This window comes from Physella acuta, unplaced genomic scaffold (assembly GCF_028476545.2).
Source record: "Physella acuta isolate Inbredline_101_S28 unplaced genomic scaffold, ASM2847654v3 ptg002327l, whole genome shotgun sequence".
Taxonomy (NCBI): domain Eukaryota; kingdom Metazoa; phylum Mollusca; class Gastropoda; family Physidae; genus Physella; species Physella acuta.
In genome coordinates this window covers 10,941-32,844 of record NW_026733822.1, presented here as the reverse complement: position 1 = coordinate 32,844, position 21,904 = coordinate 10,941, and the positions used below count along the sequence as shown (strand labels likewise).

Sequence of the window (21,904 nt, the reverse complement as noted above, 5' to 3'; positions counted from 1 at the left end):
TCACCATTAAAAAGTCTACTGTGATATAGAAACGTATTTACATGCACGATCCCCATACATTTTTAACCCCCGCTGTTCACAAAAGCTATTGAACAAGTATAAACAAAAGCTGATGAAAGTATTGATAATCTAACTCAGCTCGCATGAGCTCTAGATCTGTAACACTCACGTGTAAAGATTTATCGATTCTCGGCCTCTCCTTATTGCATGGTGTGTGAGAGAATTGGACATTTTTAGCCGCGGTGTGTGGGTTCAGTTAACGATGATGTCGTACCATGATGAAAACATACTCAACTTATTACTGAGGAGATAATAAGTTGTGGAACCATCATGCCGCCTAACACCTTAATGCAGGGGGGAGGGGGGTAATGGCCCGGGCGAATTATGGGATCCAAAATCCGATCAAAAAATTGCAAAATAGATCTACTACTATGCTGAGTGCTCTACAGTCTAAACCACAAGCTTTTGCGTAAAAACAAAAACAAAAAAAGAAACAGTTAAAAAAATACGAAAAAACAAACAAAACAAACACAAAATGAAGTATATTATGAAAGATAAGCAAACATTGACATTGCTTCCATATTTCCATAACTTATAAGTCTTCTTTAGATAGTTTAAGGTGATCTAAAAGGCGCCTTACTTGCAGAATGGGAGTACGCTTAAATAGCTTTTACATGGAGAGGGTAAAACCTAATAGAAATAGTCGAATAGTGGACCCCATTTTCTTGTAATATAGTCGAATCAACATTACTTCAAAAAGTTGAAAAGAGGACTCTAAACACCTTTAAATACTCGCGTTGGGAGAGAGGCAATAACTCTCCTTTAAATAGTCGAATAGGTATGCCAAATAACATTCTGTTTTATAGTCAAAGAGTGGGTATTAAGGAATTTGTAAATTTCCAAAAAAATTTTTTGATTTTAATAAAACGGATTTTCAATGCAGCAATTCTGAAGTTTCCGCTTTGAAAATCTATTTTTAGTCTGCCGACAGACATTATTGTTGCGTTAATATTTGCGTTATTGTGAGTCAAGTGCCCATCATAGCTGGGTGGACTCAGGGACGACCTAGAGCGACAAAGCCGAACCAAAGGAAACGGCCAAACCCTATTTCATATAGACTACACATTATATTTTATCAAATCGTTTGCGTTTCAATTGTTCATTTTCAAATTATCCCTATTTTAAAAAGCAACAATTATATTCAATTACGATGATTGTGAATTTTCAGATATTTAAGCAAATGTATATAAATGCATTGTTCAGTAAAAAAAAACGGAAAAAAACTAGAAAATATTCATACCTATAAAAGAGGAGAGTACACATAGATCAACACAACATCAGTTCTCCGTATTGTGCCTACGTTAAAAAAATGAAAAATGTTAAAATCAATTTGAAAAACTCGATAAAAATTTTTTTTTTTAAGAAATGAATTGTGCGAAAAATAATAAAAGTATCTTTTATTTTTATTCAATTCTAATTTTAGATTTTTGCCATTCGCCCAATATACTTTGGTCTTTTTTATTTTAGTGTTATAAAATGGGTTTCCATCGATCCCCACGTTATGGGATCGCCCTCCTTTTGATACAGAGTTACAAAGTAGCTTTCTAAATATTTGAGTTATATTTAGGGCATCGACGCTATGTTTAACCTGAACCGCTTGATCGAAAAAATCAATTTTTGGAAAGAGTGTTTCGATTGCGATAAAATATAATATTTAAAAAAAAGAGCATTGGGAAAGGCTTTCTTTTATTGGCGAATAAAAATAAATTCAATGTGCGAATAACGAAAAAAGCTTAATATACGCTTCATGTTTATTAATATTTAAAAAAAAAAAGATTATCAATATCATATTTGATTCTAATTTTGTCTATGAAAATGTTCTCAAAATTGTAAACATATACAGAAACAAACCTAATATAATTTAGTGAGTAATCACACGTTATAATTTATCGAAACGTTCTGTCGAAGAATGACTTGTATTATGTAGTCGTGTATGTTTACTTTAAAGTAAAGTTCCCTTTTCAAACCTAGCGGTGTTGTGGAGTTCACTTGTTTCTGTGACCTCGACATATGAAGAGATAGTGTGGTCAGCACTATGCCCAGCCGCCTTTACTTTCCCTAACGTGAGTTAGGTACCCATTAGAGTTGGGTGGACTCAGAGACGGTCTACTGACTTGAACCCGGATTCAAACTCTAGACTTACGGGCAGTAGCGTAGCGAGGGGGGGGGGCGGGGGGGGGACATATTTCCCCGGGCGCCGACCTTAGGGGGGGCGCCAAATTGAAAGTTTGAGGGGGGGTGCAAATGAAAAGTTCGAGGGGGGGTGTAAATCGAAAGTTTGAGGGGGGGGGTGCAAATGAAAAGTTCGAGGGGGGGGGGGGGTGCAAATCGAAAATTTGCTCTCGAGGGGGCGCCAAATTGGAAGTATGTCCCCGGGCGCCGGGAAGGGTCGCTACGCCTCTGCGGGATAGCAGTCCAGCTCTCTACGGGTAGGCCACTCCGTCCCGTGTATGTTTACTTTAGCCCTACATTTATTCCAGGGTTCTAGCTATTCCCAACACACCACCAGCCACACCCTCCCCTCTCACACGTGACACCCGTCTTCCCGCTCTACCGCACCCTGGGTACGTCGTTACAAGTAGCAAGCAGAGTCTTTCAGGCATCTCTTCAGCAATGTTCCCTCTAAGCTGCGTGGTTACGCGGCCGCGCAGTAGTTTTGTGATTTTGTAAAATAAATATATCCTTGCATAAGACTTTTAGAACAGCGCGCACAGAAAAAAATTTTTGCACATTAGCTTTTCCCCCTTAGAGGGAACATTGCTCTTCAGATGTGTGTCAGGGGGGGGGGGGGGGTGCGAAGAACGTCTACCGCCTTTCCCCGAACGAAGTATAATTTTTATGAAAATGTTTACGTTTACCAATATTCGACCCACCCCCCCCCCCCCCCGCCCGGAAACTTTAGTCCGCCCCCCACTCCAGAAATTTTCAAGTGCCGCCATCCTCCCTCCCACCCCTTGGTGGAAAAAGGCCTAAAAGTAACACTAATAGCAAGTTTCGCTTTCTGCTAAACTTGTGACGTCGAGTCAAAAGTGTCGGTTCCCCAGCCAGTGGCGTAGCGAGGTCGGGTTTCACCCGGTGCGGCTCTTAATGGTGTCAACCCCCCCCCCTCCCCAGAGGCGTAGCGACCCTTCCTGGAAACAAACTTTCAAACTTTCGATTTGCACCCCCCCCCCTCAAGTTTTTCTCTATATATTTTGCTTTTTTTTGCCTTGGTGTCACCCGGTGCGGTCCGCACCCCCGCCCCCTCGCTACGCCTCTGTCCCCAGCCCTTTTACCCTAGCTAAACACAATCCTGTTTATATTTCATTATGATTTTTTCAAAGAAGCGTGCTGTTAGTTTCTACTAATTTAAAATAAATTCATAACAAGTTGTCCAAAGCTTAGTTAGGCTTACAAGTATTTAAATTGATTCTATTATTAGTAAAATATGTAAACTAGTCTCAAACAGTCTATGTAATCACACTTAATTTATTTAAAAATTCTTTTAAAAGTATGACAAGCAATAAATAATTTTTACATTTTTAAAAATTAAAGCCTTTTGTAAACTATCTCTTACATGTATTTATATATTTTTGTAAAGAATATACGCCGTTGAAAAGCCGTTTAAAATTACTTTATCAATTCAAATATTTAAAAAAAAAACAACAAAAAAAAACTCCCTTAACCTGTACTATTAAGTCAACAGGAGTGGCCAGGAAAATTAAAACAATGAAAATCACAACAACTGTTTTATATGATAAAATACACAATGTCGGTCAATGGGGTATAGCCTAGTAGTTTACTTAAATGATACAACATCCCATATCAACCACAACACACTGACTCTACTAATCCAAATTGAAAATAAAAGTGTTAGCTAAATTACTATTATATTACTAGTAATTATTTGTTTGAATATTTCTAGACTTAACAAAACCGGAAGTATTGTGTACTGATTTCACAAAAGTTTTTATGAAATATTCAAATTTGATTGTAAAATAAGCTTACTGGCAACAACTATTTGGAACTATTCGGAGCCAACTTTTCAAGCGTATTGTTGCATGCCATGTACTTTAAATGTTTTATAAACTTGAAGCGAGCCCCACAAACACATACCCACCTTTTTTTAAAAATGTGTTTTTATTAATAAGTATTTCGTTCACAACAATTATTTTAGCTTGGAAATTCTTGGCTAACAAGACTTTGAATTTTTAGGTGTGAGAGAACGATATTTTCTACTCTACAACCCCCGCTATTGAATTAATGAACAAGTTTCGTCACACATCATTTGTAAGCCAAAAAATTTAAGCTAGTCGTGCCACCGACAAGAGGTTACATTACATATTTTATTTTTTAAGCATTTCCCCTTGAAAAATGAAATAAAAAATTTTAATATATGCACCGCTAACTCGACGTTTAAAAAAAAAAGACCATTGACCCGTTGAAAGAACTACCGAATACTACGCGAGAGGTTACCCAACGTATACCCTGCACCAAAGAAGTATAAAAAAATCCATTAAATTAATAGAATGCAGCTTTTTATAATTTCTTTTCACAAACACAAACGAGGGCAATGTAATTCAGGGTGCAGTGCTATTGAAAGTGATCGTATGACAGCCCCCAAAAAGGCAATTATTTCACATCGAGGATATGTTGCGAAAGGTTTTTTGTTTCTTCTCTTTATTCGCGAACCTTGTGTCCCAAAAAAACGCACCGCATTGCCAAATACATTACATCCGTGCACAATTTTACAAGCGCGACATTTTAATTTTTTATAATTCAGTTTTAAACTGGTGATTGACTTATTTATTCGAAGCTTGAGGTTTTTTTTTTATTTCACCTACTATTACCCGTCAGGATTGGTGTTAAAAGAAACCGTTTGAATTGAACTAACAAGAATGTCTCTCAATAGAACTTCGACGGCCATCTGACTGTTTTGTAAAGGTTTCTTTATGTTTGGTGTTTTTTGATACGAGTTCAAAAAGTTACTATGTGTTTAAAAAAAATTGATTCATCTTGCGGTAGGTGAATTAGTCTTAAATGTTATGTGCGTGTGTGTGTGTGTGGTGGGGTGGGGGTGGGGTTAGGGAGAGGGGGAAAAAAGTTGGCTGTCTGCTAGGTCAAATTGGGCGTCAAGGGCACGAGTAACTAGGACGTCCTAGAGTTCACCCAGCTCTAATGGGTTCCCGGATCACGTAAGAGAAAGCAAAAAAAAAGGCTGTGCATAGTATTAACCACGCCATCCCTTCATAAGCTGGGGCCATGAAACACACACACTCTACTTTATCTGCCTCATCTGTCAGATACTAAAGGTGAAATATACTTAAATCCAGAGGCGTAGCGTCCGGAGACGAACTTTCAATTTGGCCTCCCCCCAATATATTTTGTGTTTATAATTCAAAACTGCAGCTAAAATGAGCTTACATTTTTTTTCAGCTCATTTTGGCGCCCCTAGGGTCGGCGTCCGGGGACATATGTACCCTACTTCCCTACGCCTCTTCTTAAACCTGTTAAGACGTGTGAACCCAGCTTAAGTCATAGAATTATTTTATAAACAGAATCTTAGTAGTTTCATATGATGTTCATTGTGTTTTTTTTTGTCTTCTACATTTTCTAACATCGCTGTTACGTTTAAAATTAAAATTAAGTCAGGGATAAGTTCAGGCTCCGGTTTTTGCCAGGGTTTCCGGGTTCGGGTTTAGGGCACCAAGTCTGGGGAACCGACATCTTTGATCGGATGTGACGTCAAGACAAACAGGAAGTAGAGAGACGTGCTACTTGAGATGAAGAGAGTAGAGCGGGTGCCGTAGAGCGGGTAGCGAAAGTCAAGTGCGTATGTGTATGGATGAGGGATGGGAGGTGGGGGTGCGGGTCTTGGTGGGGGTGGGGGTGTGATGGGAAAAGTTAAGCACTGGTGGACATGTAGGGTGGGAAAAAATTTGTCAACGACGAAAAGGAAGTTGAAGTAAAAGAAGAAGTTGAAATAAAATATTGCCTCGTTGAATTTTTTTTTTAAATTTTAAATAAACACTCCACTTAAAAAAAAGGTGAAGTATTATATGAGAAGAGTATTTTTTCGGGGTGTGGGTACCGCACCGGGTACACCCGACCTAGCGACCCCACTGTAAAACGCCCTATTTTCGTTATACAAACGATCTACCTGTAACGTTTACCCCGGCCATAACGTGAACACGTACCAGCACCAGACTATTCAATCATTGATCGGTGTGCTAAGGTAAAGTCTGATTTGACTCGCCTGTCAATCAGAACCTGAGACCTGGGCGGGTCTGCTGGAATAGACCTATAGACAGGTACGAAGCAAGAAACAAATCTACAAAGCTATCCTGTGATTTTTATGGGGGCAAAATATTGCGCGCATTTCTTTTTTTTTTCCTTATTCTAAAGGTTGCAAAAATAGACCTAGTTATATACATATTATGTGTTTATAATTATAATTATATATATATATTTATGTATATATTTATATATATATCTTGGACATTTATTTCTTGTTTTCTGTTTTGCAGATATTTCATTAACATCAAAAAGAGGATTTTTGTTCTATAGGAAGAGTCATTCTAAAGAAAGGATTGTAATAAATGAATTTATAAATAACAACGCACTGGATATTTTAAACAGACCAGACTAAAATAAAGATAAAATGTCAAAGTCATTGGAGAAAATATCGGAAGAAATGCATTTAAGGAAGATTTACAACCACAAGGAGAAATATTTGCTGACTCTTTGCTTCGTATGGGGCGCCATTTTGTTATTCTTGGTCTACAGTTTGACGCAAATTCCGGTATCTCAACCTGATTTGATATCTCAGGCCAACGAGGACTTCAGGGTGAGGTATGTCAAAGATCTTTACTCACACAGCCCTTGGCCGGATGTTGAACAGGGCGGGCCCGTCGGAAAAGTTGCGCACCAGGCCGCGCACTATTTTTGGTGCGGCGAGAAAATTTTCCGTTTCGAGGATTACCTTGGGCTTCTGAGCGTTGTTCGCATTTTGAAACCGTCGTCAGTCGTGTTTCATTACAACGTCCTGCCTTTCACCGATGAAAATGTGTACCATACGTGGTTTCTGGAGCTGAGGCACTCGGTGCGAAATTTTCAGCTTGTTCAGGCGAAGTCTAAGCTTAGGTGTGGGACCAATGATGTTTTGGATTACGCACTTTCCCAACTTGCGTCCAACGGTGGTGTGTACATAGGAGAAAGAACTGTATTATCCCGCTTCCCTATTGAACTCTTCGCATCCGAGTTGTCGAGTTACAATACTTTGAGTAGTGAAACTCGTGACGTCACGCAAGGATTAATATACAGCAGATCGGGTTTTCCCGAAGACGCCATCCCTTCTATAAGAGAAAGAGTATTGAAATCTAAAAATAGCTGCTATTCAACGATAGAATATGATTCGCTGGCGTCCGCATCCTTACCCACAAACCCCTGTGTTGTCGTTTCCGAGCACGTTTACCCACGTGACATTTGGAACGGGACGACGAAATTCTCCGAACTTTCCCGATGGCTGTTCTACGGCCGCCGGGAACCGTTGCAGGTGACGCAAGGCAGCGAGGATGACGGTTTGATTCCCATGACGTCACATATCGTCTGGGCGAAACCGGGAGGGATGTGGTCGAGCGAGGAGTTCCAGTTCTTGAATTACCTGAGCGTGGTGTCAGCGCTGTACGTGGCCGGGTTCGAATCCGTGATCGTCTACAGCCAGTCGGAGCCGAGAGGGGAGTGGTGGGGCAGGTTGAGAGGGGAGAACGTCACGTTTGTGAAGGTGAGTTGCTGGTGTGTGGCGAGTGTGTGTGGTGGGGGGTTGAGTACATGTGTGAGTGGTGGGGGTTTGAGTAGATGTGTGTGTGGCGGGGGTTTGAGTACATGTGTGTGTGTGTGTGTGGTGGGGGTTTGAGTAAATATAGTGGTGTGTGTGTGTGTGTGTCGTGGGTTTGAGTACATGTGTGTGTGTGTGGCCGGTGTTTGAGTACATGTGTGTATGGTGGGGGTTTGAGTACATGTGTGTGTGGTGGGGGTTTGAGTACATGTGTGTGTGTGTGTTGCGTTAGTTTGAGTACATGTGTGTGTGTGTGAGGCGGGGGTTTGAGTACATGTGTGTGTGTGTCGGGGGTTTGAGTACATGTGTGTGTGTGTGTGGTGGGGGTTTAAGTACATGTGTGTGTGACGGGGGTTTGAGTACATGTGTGTGTGTGTGGCGGGGGTTTGAGTACATGTGTGTGTGTGTGTGTGGCGGGGGTTTGAGTACATGTGTGTGTGTGGTGGGGGTTTGAGTACATGTGTGTGTGTGTGGCGGGGGTTTGAGTACATGTGTGTGTGATTGGGGTTTGAGTACATGTGTGTGTGTGTGTGGCGAGGGTTTGAGTACATGTGTGTGTGTGGCGGGGGTTTAAGTACATGTGTGTGTGTGTGTGGCGGGGGTTTGAGTACATGTGTGTGTGTGGCGGGGGTTTGAGTACATGTGTGTGTGATTGGGGTTTGAGTACATGTGTGTGTGTGGCGGGGGTTTGAGTACATGTGTGTGTGTGTGGCGGGGGTTTGAGTACATGTGTGTGTGTCGGGGGTTTAAGTACATGTGTGTGTGTGTGGCGGGGGTTTGGGTACATGTGTGTGTGTGGCGGAGGTTTGGGTACATGTGTGTGATGCGGGGGTTTGAGAATATGTGTGGGTGTGTGTGCCGGGGTTTGAGTGCGTGTGTGTGTTGGGGGTTTGAGTACATGTGTGTGTGTGTGTCGGGGGTTTAAGTACATGTGTGTGTGTGTGCGTCGGGGGTTTAAGTACATGTGCTTGTGTGTGTCAGGGGTTTGAGTACATATGTGTGTGTGTGTGTCGGGGGTTTAAGTACATGTGTGTGTGTGTCGGGGGTTTGAGTACATATAGTGGTGTGTGCGTATGCATTTGGGTATGTATTTGTAAAGGTATTTGTGAATGTATGTAGGCCTATGTGTCTATATGTGAGTATGAATGCATGTGTGATCTTTGTCTGTACATTCATTATACTCAAACAATTTGTTTGCTCTTCATATTTTTTCATTGATGACATTTAATTGTTGTTTTTTTTAATATTTTAAAGTATTTAAAAAAACTTAAGCTGCAGTAAGATCCCACACACAGCCACACATCCACACCCCCTCACACCCACTTATACAACTACATTTGACATTTATTTGTTGTCACTCATATATCATACATTGATCACAGCAGTTTCTTGCAAATATTATGAATATAAACTAAGATTATATAAGATGATTACGAATGTTTTTGATACATATTGGCTAGCATTATTGTTACAATATTTTTTTAGAAAAACAATACAAATAAAATATTAAATTCTTCCATCTAAAATGGCTGTACAGGAACTATCTGATCGATATTTTGAAACCCCATTTCATAAAAAGCTCACGGTAAAATGTACTCAAAACTTTGCCGGTCCTTTTTTTAAAAACAAAGTTACATTTTTTAAACGGCGTGACCCAGTTCAGCCACATTTTTTTACATTCTGTGTCATAAAATGAAACAAACCAATTTTGCTTTTGCCCGTTTCAAAAATTGTGTTTAATTACCGATAATACGAAAACTTTAAATACATTCAATCTCAAATAAAGTCAGTCAAAAATCAAAGTCAAGTTTTATGACTATATTTACTTTAATACAATCGCGAAACTATTCACAGGAATCTCTATCGTAAAAACCCCAACTACACCGGAAGTAACTTTGATTTTTTTTTTGAGGTATTTGATAACAAATATTCAAGTAGCGTCTAAACACAATCTTGACACCGATCTTAACACCAACTTTGACACCAATTTTGACACCACTGAAAAGCATGTGTGCATTTCTCTTCTCCCATGTACCGTGGGTAGACAGGGACGAAATACCCCAGCGTACATATGAAAGCTGTCACCACTTAAACCAATGCAGGATAAACATTCAAGTCGATAGGGAAAAAAATTCTTTTAAAATTGATAACACGTATAAGGTTCAAGGACTATGAGGATAAGATGTTAGTTCAATATAAATGGACATTTTTGTGTGAATCGGAGTAAAAGTGAAAACAGTGGCGTCGTTTGAAAGGGGGAGGTTAATAATGGGGCGGATTCTTCACAACGCTTACATAACGTGTATATATATATATATATATATATATATATATATATATATATATATATATATATATATATATAATGTATAGTGGGATAGTGGCACATCGACACCTTTTAATGTACTGTGAGAGGCGTCGTTAATGTCTTCGTTAATGTTAGTGTTGTTGGCGTCGTGAATGTCGGTGACATTAATGTGGGTTTCAGTGGCGTCGTTAATGTGGGTGTCGACGTTTAACAAGAAAGGGAAGTTTTATAGAAATTCAACTCTTATTCTCTTGTTGGGATGTCATCCATAAATGACGTCACATTTTTTTGACGATTTTTACCCCCCCCCCCCCCCCCCCCCCCTCCCTTCCATAACACATCGTCACAAAAAGCCAGAACCCGCCCTAAAATGACGTCACATCTCAGCCTACAATCGCCCTCAAAATTGCAGTTGAAATTTTCTTAAAGTACAATATTTTTCCAAAACCTTGTCTGAACCTATCGACTTAGAGTTATTTTAATCAATTTCTTACATTTTATTAAGTTTTCTAAACGCGAAATAACGGCTAAAAACTTTCGTTTTCTAGCATTGCTTTTTTTATAATGCAAAAGTGTGACGTCAATTCAATTGAACGCCCCCCTCTTTCCCCTCATCATTACGAACCCCCACCCAAACCCACCTACGAGTCTGATGTCATTTATGGACGACCCCTGACGAGAAAGGAAAGTATAACAAAAGCTCAAATATTTTCAGGATGACTAGATTGAAACGTTTACAAAAATTGTAAAATTATTTTCATATTGACGAGAAAGGAAAGTTTTACAAAAATTGTAAAAAAAAAGTTTAGATAGAAGAGAAAGGAAAAATGTTACAAAAATTCAAATATTTTTAGGTTGACGAGAAAGGAAAGTTTTACAAAAATTCAAATATTTTCAGGTTGACGAGAAAGGAAAGTTTTACAAAAATTCAAGTCTCCCTGGAACTTTCGACGGAGAACTTAGTCTGGCTTCTCTCCTCCAACAAGGGGGAGCCTATCAGGTATATTTCTTTTACATCTAGTTTTCTTTTTTTTGTGTTTGCAGTTTTCATTTCATTACATATGGAACTACTTTTCCCTTCTTTTGGTATTTATTATATCCTTCCTTGAGGACTTATTTTCCAATTACATATGTAGTTATCTATTAACTAGCAGAGCGCCAGCGATGCGCTGCGCGCGGGTGGCGGTAGCACGTGCCTTGTAAATGCGTCGCAATGGTTTTGACATTCCTTCTGCGCACACCATTTGTATTTTATTTTTTGGGAATTTTAAGTGCAGATATACAAATTAATTTATATTGATTTTTTAAATTGTGGGTCTGTTAAAAAAATACATTTTAAACCCCAAAATTCCACTAAATTTTGTGTTTTTAATAGACCCAAAATTTGAAAATTCATAATAAATCTGTTTGAAGATATGCTTTTTAATTTTTTTTGCTGAGTACCCCAAAATATGGTAGAAGATTTTGAATGCATTGTTTATTGGGCTTAAAATATAATATTTCATAAATGGTGGAAATCCTACGAAGAGGATATTTTTTTTCAAGACGGCCGCTGTTGTCATAGTTATCAAGATTTTCCTACCAGTTTTTAATGGAAACACGTGTGCGGATGTACCGGATGTAAAAAGTTATAGAGAAATAATTGTTTCTTAACAAGTACTGAACATTTTTCTTCCCGGAGCCTACCCTCTTAAATGACTACTCGGAAGAAGCTTCTCTCCCCCCCGCCCCGCCCCCCCCCCCAGCCCCTATACTGGCCGGCGAAAATGAGAAATGCAATGGATTTAATAGCTGCGCAATTAGCTCAAATTTCCTGATTAGATTTATTCTTATAGTAAAACTAACTGCACCGGGTGGTCGAGAGGTGGAGCTTCGGAAGGATCCTCAGGGGTTGAGGGTTTAATTCCAAGTTATATAGTATAGTATACGGCTATATTAAATAATACTGACATTGTTTTTTTTATTCATATTATTGCGAAATTTGTGTCACCTGGAAAAGTTGGATTAGAGTTACAAAGTTACCTCCCCGAAGAAAGTCTACCGCCCCCCCCCCGACATAAATGAAAATTATATAGAAAATATATACTATACTTTTACCTGTGCCCCCCCCCCCTTCCCGAAAAAAAAACACTGTCAAAAGACTAAGGGGGTGGGGTTTTAAAAAAAACACTTTAACTCACTCTAAGGTTTGGAGAATATTTCTTTTTTTATGTAGGTGAGACCAACGATTCTTTTCTGAAATGTTTTGATTCCCATGGCATGCTTTTATATTCACGTTCATTGTAGTGTGGGATACATCGTTCGTTGTACTTGGATTGAGGTGTGTGTGTGTGTGTGTATGTGTGTGGGTGTGGTGGTGTGGTGGTGGAGTGAGTTGCTGTAAACATATTTACAATAAATGTTCGGATCTTGTCGAGATAAGCCCCGCCAAAAAAGTAAACAAATACCCCCCCCCCCCTTCCGCAAAAAAAAGTTTATAAAAAAGAGGATATGAAACTTGTACTTTATAACTCCAACCATATAAGCTGATAAGGAGTTGTTTTAATGGCATGTGTTTAAATATTCACATGTCTAGACTTGAGAAATAGGTCAAGGTTTCGTACGTGCATTATAATAGAGTTGATAAAAAAAGGTGGCGGGGGTTAAGTTCTCGTCCGTAAAATTTTTGCATCAGTGGCAGGTCTTATCTGGACAATATTCAGATATTTTAGTGGTCTATTGAAATGTTCAAAGGTTTGTGTTTGCGTGTGTGATTGTGTGTGTGTGTGTATGTCAGGGGGGGGGGGAATGCTACAAATGTCTTACAATGTTATGTCCTTGTGGTTTGTTTAAATATTAAAGGATGTGTGTGGGTGGGTCGGGGGGGGGGGGGGGGTTGGTTCTACAAATGTTATACAATACATTTCCTTGTGTTTCGTTGAGATGTTAAATAAAGGATGTGTATTGTAGGAAGAAGGGGGGGGGTGTTTTCTACAAATGTTATAAAATACTCGTCCTTGTGTTTTGTTCAAATGTTAAATAAAGGATGTGTATTTAGGAGTGGGGTTGTACAAATGTTATACACTATATTTCCTTGTGGTTTGTTGAAATGTTAAATAAATGATGTGTATTGTTGGAAGAGAAGGGGGGGGGGGGGGGTCTACAAATGTTATACAATATATGTCTTTGTGTTTTGTTGAAATATTAAATAAAGGATGTGTATATAGGAGGGAAGGAAGCTCTACAAATGTTATACAATATATGTCCTATTGGTCTATTGAAATGTTATAAAACACGTGTTTTGTGTATGGAGGGGGGGGGGGAGGATGAGAGGTCATATAAGTGTTATACAATAGACATCCTTGAAATCCATTAAGAATGTTGTATTGTCTTCAGTAGACCCGGAAGGGTTAGCTAACAATGTCATATTTATATGTCACATAATATCTACACCACCATTAACCTTCCACGTGCTAAATGTCCTGTTTCTACCTCAAGGACCAGGACATAATCTGGGTCAACGAGATACCCAATAGCATACGACGCTACCCGGCTGTCGTCTGCAAGGACTGGGCCAGACGGGGGGAGTGGCCAGAGTTTTTCAACATGGGTGTCGTCCTGGCAAAGCCCAACGCTGATTGGTTGAAACACTTCAGCACGACTTTTGGGTACGTTTACACCATTTTTGGGGGGATTTTTGTAGGGTGTGTATTTTTTTACACCACTATCTGATAAAGGAAAAAAATCTTCTTAAAAAAGGGGTGTTAGATTAGTGGTAGTTAACTAAAATATTCACGACTTTCGGGTACGTTTAACCCATTTTTGGGGGATTTTTCGTAGGGTGGATTTCTTCTAGATTCTATCACTATCCGATAAAGAAGAAATAATAGAATCTTCTTAAATAGGGGTGTTAGGTTGGTGGTAGTTAACTAAAATATTCACGACTTTTGGGTACGTTTAAACAATTTTTAGGGGGGATTTTTAGTTGGTGTGTTTTTTTTTATACTACTATCCGATAAAGAAGAAATAATAGAATCTTCTCAAATAGGGGTGTTAGGTTGGTTGTAGTTAGCTAAAATATTCACATGTGTCTTATTAATGACAATGCTAACCCTATCCCTAACCCCAACCCTATTCCTTAATAATCCCTAACTTAATCCTAACCATAATTTCCAACCATGCAACTAAACTAGAGATTACAATACTACTAACAACCGGACGCACCTATTTTTGGAAGAGTCTATTATTGGACATTAGCATCAACAAAAATCCTCTGGGGGATAACCCATGTCAGATAATAGGTACATTAGAATAAAGGTGTGTTTGGTTGTTAGTGGTAAGGTAATATCAGGTTTAGTGCATGGTTACAGATGAGGGTTAGGGCTATGGTAGGATATGGGGCAGTAGCGTAGCGAGGGGGGGGGGGGTGGTGGGGGTGGGGGCGGGGGGGGGGCATATGTCCCCGGGCGCCGACCTTAGGGGGCGCCAAAATGGGTTGGAAAAATAAATTGGAAGGTTGAGGGGGGGTGGAAATCGAAAGTTTGAGGGGGGGGGGGTGCAAATCGAAATCTTGAGGGGGAGGGGGGTGCAAATCGAAAAGTTTGTCCCCGGGCGCCGGGAAGGGTCGCTACGCCTCTGATATGGGGTAGGGTTTGGGTTAGGTGTAAGGCAGTGTTTCTTTCTGACGTTTTTCTACAAGGGGGGGGCACTTGAATTTTTCGCGAGGGGGGGGGGGGAATGGGGGACACTGGTACAAGTATAATTTTCTATATAAATTCTATTTCATTTGGGAGAGAAGGGGCGGTAGACCTTCTTGGGTGGGGTGGGGGAAGGAGTCGTTGACCCCCCGCCCCATAGAAAAGATGCGTAAAGGGAACTTTGGTGTAGAGTTGATATTAGCAATTTATATTTGTATTAAGTTAATTTCTAGTAATCTTATTATAATACAACCCCATTTAAAAAAAAAAAAAACTCCCCTCATTGTTGTAATATCTATCGGACAATGGTATATTTCATACCCAATTATTACTAACATTTTTGTCTAAAACAAAACGATTGAAAATTATTAATAATTTCATGTATCTAGGTAGTTCTTGTAAAAAAAAAACAAAAAAAAAAACAACTTTCATTTCAAAGAGAGTGAAATTTATTAGCAACTATAATCTAATATATAAATCTCAATTCTGTATGTAAAAATTAATTTGTTTGTCGTGGAAACTTCGATGGATTTAAGTGTTAGATTATTATCGTGCTCATAGTCTACATTTATGTACCATTGAAAGTCTTTAAAAACAATTTTCATTTTATATACTTAGAATAATACTTTTCAATTATGAACATTACATAATTTTTTTTAAAAAGTGTATCAACGTTTATAAAATTTCTAAAATTGTGTCTGAAATGTATTGACTGCACAGTTACTTCCCTTTAAAAATTATTAAATCGGGGGGAGAAAGAATTTACGTTTTATTACTTTGTTTTGATGTTACGAAAAAAAAATAATTACGTAATTAGCGGGGATTGATTAAGTGCAATGTCGTTGGTATTTTTAATACTGCCTTTTATTTATTCTATACACTGAACATACTGTTCAATAATTATTTTTTAAAATCAATAACATTTAATAAGCCAGGTCCTACAAATCCAATATGTTTATTTCTTTCCATTTACGGATAAGCTTGGAGTATTATAATTTTGTTCACTAAATTGAAATAGGCGCGTCCGCCGGCGCCCCTGCACGGTTCGATTTGGCACCCTGGGCTATCATGTGAGCGCTATGCTGCATAATTTTGTTTTAAACAGTGCGATAGACTATGGATAAAAAAAGGTTACTATAGTCTTTAAGTGAATCAAATCCGGGCTTCCTCCGGCACCCCGACAGGGTGCTTTTTTGGCGCCCCGGGCCTTCCCGTGTACGCTATGGTACCTACATTCGCGTGAGTTCAAAAGACTATGAATAAGTTATGTACTTAACAGTAGCGTACGCAGGGGGGGAGCAGGGGGAGCGGCCGCTCCCCCTCTGGCCATTTTCAGCAAATTGGCGCCTTTTTGGAAACTTTTTAAACTTAAAGTTTTAACCAATGATACTTGTTAAAAAATATTTTTGGTCGGCACATCTATGTAAATCACAAGATTTCTTTTCATGCAGCAATTAAGCATTATTGTACTAGTCTAGTAGTGTCTACGTTTACAACACGTATTAACAGCTGCATCCGTTTGCGATTCTAAAAATAGCCATTACGATGCATTGCAATGTTTAAAAAACCTCTACGGGTAGTAAAACTTGGCAAGAGGGGTGTTAAGTTTAAGGCACTTGTATAATGTATTTTCTTACGTATAATTGAATTAGAAAATGTCATACATAAAGCTTCACACATAATTACTTTATATACACAGTTTGAATCGTGTGATTAATTAAAAAAAAAATTACAATACAGAAACAAATACAACTTATGTGGCACCTCTATTTAAATTTACTTATGAGCAAACTGCGAAGTGGTGGGGAAATTTTGACAAGGTCAACAATGTCATCACCATGAAGTAGTAGTATTATTACAGTTTGGGCGATAGTGATTACGATTACAAATTATATGAAACAGTTACAACCCCACCCCTCCCCCATGGACCCCTGTAAAAAAAATATTGACGTAATACCACTGCTACTTATTTAAATCTATTTCTGTAATATATATTTCTGTAATATATATGTATGTTTAGAACAGTCTTCTAAAAATTGACGCTATGTTCACTCTGAGTTGGTTATCTCCCCCCCCCCCCCCCCCCCCACACACACACACCTCACCACCACAATTGTGTAGAGCGACAATAATGTCACACCTAGGTATACACTGGGTTGGATAATTGACCTAAAGTGACCGGACAGTGGTGAATGAAGTTGAACCCATCCCCTCCCCAACCCACCCCGAACTGATCTGTTAAGTACATCTAGAAAAACGTGTAATGATGTACCAAAGAACCATGCCGCCAGAAAATTAGCTTTTTAAACGTAAAACTCTGTGAATATTGTTTTTGCAATTACCAGTAAAAAGGTGTGTGATCAATACAGTGATCTAACCCACACCTATCACTATGTTAAAAAATGATCTTTAAAGAACACAAAGAAGCAGTAGTTATTTAAAAATATATGATCTGAACTAAAAGACCAATAATTAGTCAAATGTAGGCTGTTATCCCGATTGTTTTTCTAATATATCGAAAAGCGTGGTTTTATACCAACTCTGATTTTAAGAACTTTCATTATGCTTTAATACTTTAGCATTTATGATGACGATATATTAAATTCTGATTATAGACAAAAACGTTTTGTAAACACGAACAGTGTTAAACAATTTCATTATATTCTAAAGTAATTATTTATTTGTTTTGACATTAATAATTAAATGTGTAGATACACGTATATAGAACGGGTTAAAAATTCGGCGCCTTTTTTTGCTCTTTTCGCTCCCCCTACAACGAAAACCTGGATACGCCTCTGGTACTTAAGTCGTTTACTAAGTTGAATAAGGCGGTTATGTCATGTTTCGTCCTCTGGCGCCCAGACAGGGTGCTATTTGGGGCCTCGGGCCTCCCGTGTTCGGTTTAGCGCCTACGTTCGTTAAAGTGAGTGCAAAAAAAACTATGAATAAGTTGGGGTACTATAGTTGTTTATTAAGCTGAAACAGGCGATTCCACCCCGGGCTAGACTGTGAGCACTTTGCGTTTATGTTCGTGTTAGTGTTTTCTTTGTGTTTAGGTTGGGTTTGCGTAAGTGGTTGCGTTTTGATTTGGTTCGTTTTTGTTCTTTCTTTTTTCGTTTTCGATTGTGTTTTTTCTTTGGATTTGTGTTTGTATTTGTGTTTGTGGTTGGTTTTGCGTTTGGATTTGATTTGTTTTCGTTTGCTTTTTCGGTTTTTTTTCTTTGTGTTCGTATTGGTGTTTGTGGTTGTGGTTGGGTTTGTTGTTAGGTTTTGTTTTCGTTTGCTTTTTTGTTTGTTTTTTCTTTGTGTTTATATTGGTGTTTGTGGTTGTGGTTAGGTTTGTTGTTAGGTTTTTGTTTTCGTTTATATTTTTAATTGTGTTAGCGTTATGTTTGCGTTTTGTTGTTTTGGTTTTGGTTGGTTGTGGTTTGGGTGGGCAATGCCGGATTCATGATGATTACTAAACACACAGGTAATGGTCTTTAACAGAAGGGTTTTTCACAGAAGCCAGAGCATGGCCTGGCCGGGACGGCTAGTATACGTTTAAATGTTACTTTTCTTTCAAACAAAAAAAAAAGAAATTAAGTAAAAAACAAAAAAAATTCCGTACGCGGGTACGTCATTGTAGGCACTATAAGTGTGAGAGTTAGGCAGAGGCGTAGCGACCCTTCCCGCCGCCCGGGGACAAACTTTCGATTTGCAACCCCCCCCCCCCCCTCGAACTTTTCATTTGCACCCCCTCAAACTTTCTATTTGCACCCCCCCCCCCCCCCGCTCGAACTTGCACCCCCCTCAAACTTTCAATTTGGCGCCCCCCTAAGATCGGCGCCCGGAGACATATGTCCCCCCAGCCCCCCCCCCTCGCTACGCCTCTGGAGTTAGGTGTTGATGGGTCGCCTATGCGGCACGTCACATTTTTAAAAATTGGGCGGGGGGGGGGGGGGTGGGTGGGCGGACACTGCTAAAACTATTTATTTTCTATATAAATTCTATTTCATTCGTGGAGAGGGGGGAGACGTGTTCTTCGGGACGGCTCCGCCCTCCCGAAGAGATGCCTGAAAGAAACTCTGACTAGCAATAGAGAGCTAGACTACTAACCCGTAAGTCTCGAGTTCGAAACCGGGTTCAAGTCAGTAGACCTTCCCTGAGTCCACCCAGCTCTGATGGGTACCTAACTCACGTTAGGGAAATTAAAGGCAGCTTGGGCATAGTGCTGAGTACACTATCCCTTCATATGCATAGGTCACAGAAACAGGTGGATTGAAAAAAAAATGCTTTTTGTAAATTATAATACAAATTGATTGAATCGAGCTCAGTAAATATGTTAGAAAAAAATCGATGTTTAATAAAAATAAAAAATAAAATAAAAAATAAAAAATGAAGTGGTTATTGTAGATTGAGGTGTGGCGTCAATTTATTGGCGGGCTTTTAGCGCTACTGTGTAACGGTGAAGAGAGAGAGGGAGGGAGGGGATACACGTCAAATATCATGACGTTAGTTACAGATGAGAACCTTGAGGTAAAGGCATTAGATTTTGACCAGAAAGCCATTGATCCGTGACGGATTGAATTACTCTACGCTTACCATTAGAGAGGGGTAGTGGGAAGGGGAGATGGGGTGGGGTTAGGTCGTTGAATAATGTTTGGTTGTGTTTGGTCCGGCGGTTGCGTGGAGACGGTTTGTTTATACGGCGGGTAGACTGTGATGTGTTGGTACTTGTTTAGTACTGGTGTGGGGGTGGGTTTACTGGTGGGTTTAGGGGGGGGGGGGGGGGTTAGGGTGGTGGTCACTGTTGTGGGGTGGGTTTAAGGGTTAGGTTCACTGGTGGGTATAGTGTGGGGTTCACTGGTGGGTTTATGGCGGTTTTAGTGTAAGGTTATTAGTGGGTTTGGGGGTGGGTTTAATAGTGGATTTAGAGTTGAGTTAGCTGGTGGCTTTAGAGGTAGATTAACTGGTGGGTTTAGGGGAGGGTTTACTTTTGGGTTTGGAGGTGGGTTTAGAGTGGGGTTTTATGTGGGTTTAGGGTGGGGTTATTGGTGGGTTTAGAGGGTGGATTAAGGGGTGGATTAACTGGTTTGTTAAGGGGTGGGTCACTTAGGGGTGTGTTATCTGGTGGGTTTAGGGGTGGAAGTTTAAGGGGTGGGTCAACTGGTAGGTTTATGGGTGGATACAATGGTGGGTTTAGGGGTTGGTTTGCTAGTGGGGATAGGGGTCAGTTAAAGGGTGGGTCAACTGGTAGATTTAGGGGTGGGTTAAGGGTTGGGTTTTCGTGTGGGCTATGAGGTGGGTTTGCTGGTGGGTTCATGAGGTTCATTAACTGCTAAGACGCTCATACAGGAGTTTACTCCTTTTATTCCACCCACCCACCCATCCTGAAGTTAGGATTGAAAATTCAACCATGCATTTAAAAAATAATTATGTTTTTGTCATCATCATTTTACCTTTAATTATAACTATTTAAACTGAATGTTCCCATATAAATATATTTAAAATATCTTTTTTAGCAAAATCTTTAAAAAGGGTTTTAAAACTTGACGTTTTTACCCTGATGTTACCCTAATATTTGGGTGTCTTACCTCAACAGGTATGGAACCGCTGATAAATGGGCTCTGAACTCGCCCTCAATGCCGTACCGTGCATACGAGCAGGCGCCCGACCAGGTGTACGTCGACAGTTATTTACAGGTGAGAAGATGTCAGACTAGCCATTGTGGACCAATGCGTTTAGCCGTACCCTCTATGCTTGGAATGACAGTTTAACTTCGAAACATAACATTTACTACCCTAGGCAACTTTTATTGTCTAACATAATATTTGTATAGCTCTAGCCGAACCCTTACCTTAAATGATTTGAGCCCTATGTCCTAATTGAGATCACACGTCTTAAAATCGATAAGATTTTAAACCCCGATATATCGATTATGTCATTAGCAATCAATTATAAAACAGCTGGATTAATTAATTATTGTCGCTAATTATATTATTATGTAGTCAATACTCATAACAAAAGGTGACATTATTAATGGCGCTTATACTAAGATTATTTCTCGCAAGAAAAGCTTGTAGCTATTTTGAGATCTTTAGATTAGAATATAACATTTTATACACTACATCATACACACCATTAATACTATTCATAGGCCAAATTTTACTCGATTTTTTTTCAAATATTGATTTTTAAATATAAATTGAAGTATGTTAAGAACGAAATATAGTATATATAAATCACTAGTTATTTTTTTAAACATTTTAATACACCAACACTTTACAATATTTTTTTTCCTAAAATTAATTTTCACACCATGCTGGAATAATCAATAACCTTCTTTCTTCGCCTTCTGCATACATTCACGTCTCCTGCCTTTATTGATCTAATCGATCACAGCCTCTATATCGATTTTCCCCCCCTTCCTACAGGTGATTTGCTACAGGGGCATCTGTCATCCAACATGGAAGGACGACTATCTTACAGAGATCGACAACTTTCAGCCAATCATCAACTACGACTGGCGCGAGGCGCGCGCTTTTCACTTCATCGTTCCCAAGCCGCCACGCAGTCTGACGTCACCGGACGCCATTAAAACTGGGTTTGGGATGTTTGCGGAGATGGGGAGGTTGGTGTTGGAGAAAAGTGGGAATTCTGATCTGTTAAAGTAACTTAAATTGTAAAAATGAGTGGGAATTCTGATCTGTTAAAGTAAATCAAAAGGTTAAAAAAAGTGGGATTTCTGATCCGTTAAAGTAACCCAAATTGTAAAATAAGTGGGAATTCTGATCTGTTAAAGTAACTCAAATTGTAAAATAAGTATGCATTCTGATCTGTTAAAATAACTCGAAAGGTAAAAAAAAAACAGATCAGAATTAAGTACACCTACTACCAGGCGAAACGCAAATGAAAATTAAAAGGTTAAAACGTTTTAGATTAGATCATGGATGACGCAACTATTGCACCACATATAAATACGAAACAAGATGCACTATAAGTGCGATTATCTTTAAGTTCTCAGAAGTGCCTTTGTTTAACGAAATCAACACATTCCCAGAG

General features: G+C 39.3%; 1 protein-coding gene across 1 annotated transcript; it reads left to right on the top strand.

Annotated features, from left to right (window-relative positions):
- Positions 1–6,679: 6,679 nt before the first annotated feature.
- LOC131932941 (uncharacterized) lies at positions 6,680–21,586 on the top strand. The gene is made up of 5 exons (XM_059289835.1): positions 6,680–7,822; positions 11,083–11,184; positions 13,662–13,831; positions 20,445–20,544; positions 21,277–21,586. Exons 1-5 carry the CDS (start codon positions 6,701–6,703, stop codon positions 21,514–21,516), a joined length of 1,734 nt encoding a protein of 577 aa, XP_059145818.1. The 5' UTR covers positions 6,680–6,700; the 3' UTR covers positions 21,517–21,586.
- Positions 21,587–21,904: the final 318 nt, after the last annotated feature.

Coding starts and splice junctions, on each gene's coding strand:
- LOC131932941 (XM_059289835.1), top strand. CDS start 6,701: ATGTCAAAGTCATTGGAGAAAATATCGGAAGAAATGCATTTAAGGAAG. Junction 11,185..13,661: donor AACAAGGGGGAGCCTATCAG/GTATATTTCTTT, acceptor TTCTACCTCAAG/GACCAGGACATAATCTGGGT. Junction 20,545..21,276: donor ACGTCGACAGTTATTTACAG/GTGAGAAGATGT, acceptor CCCTTCCTACAG/GTGATTTGCTACAGGGGCAT.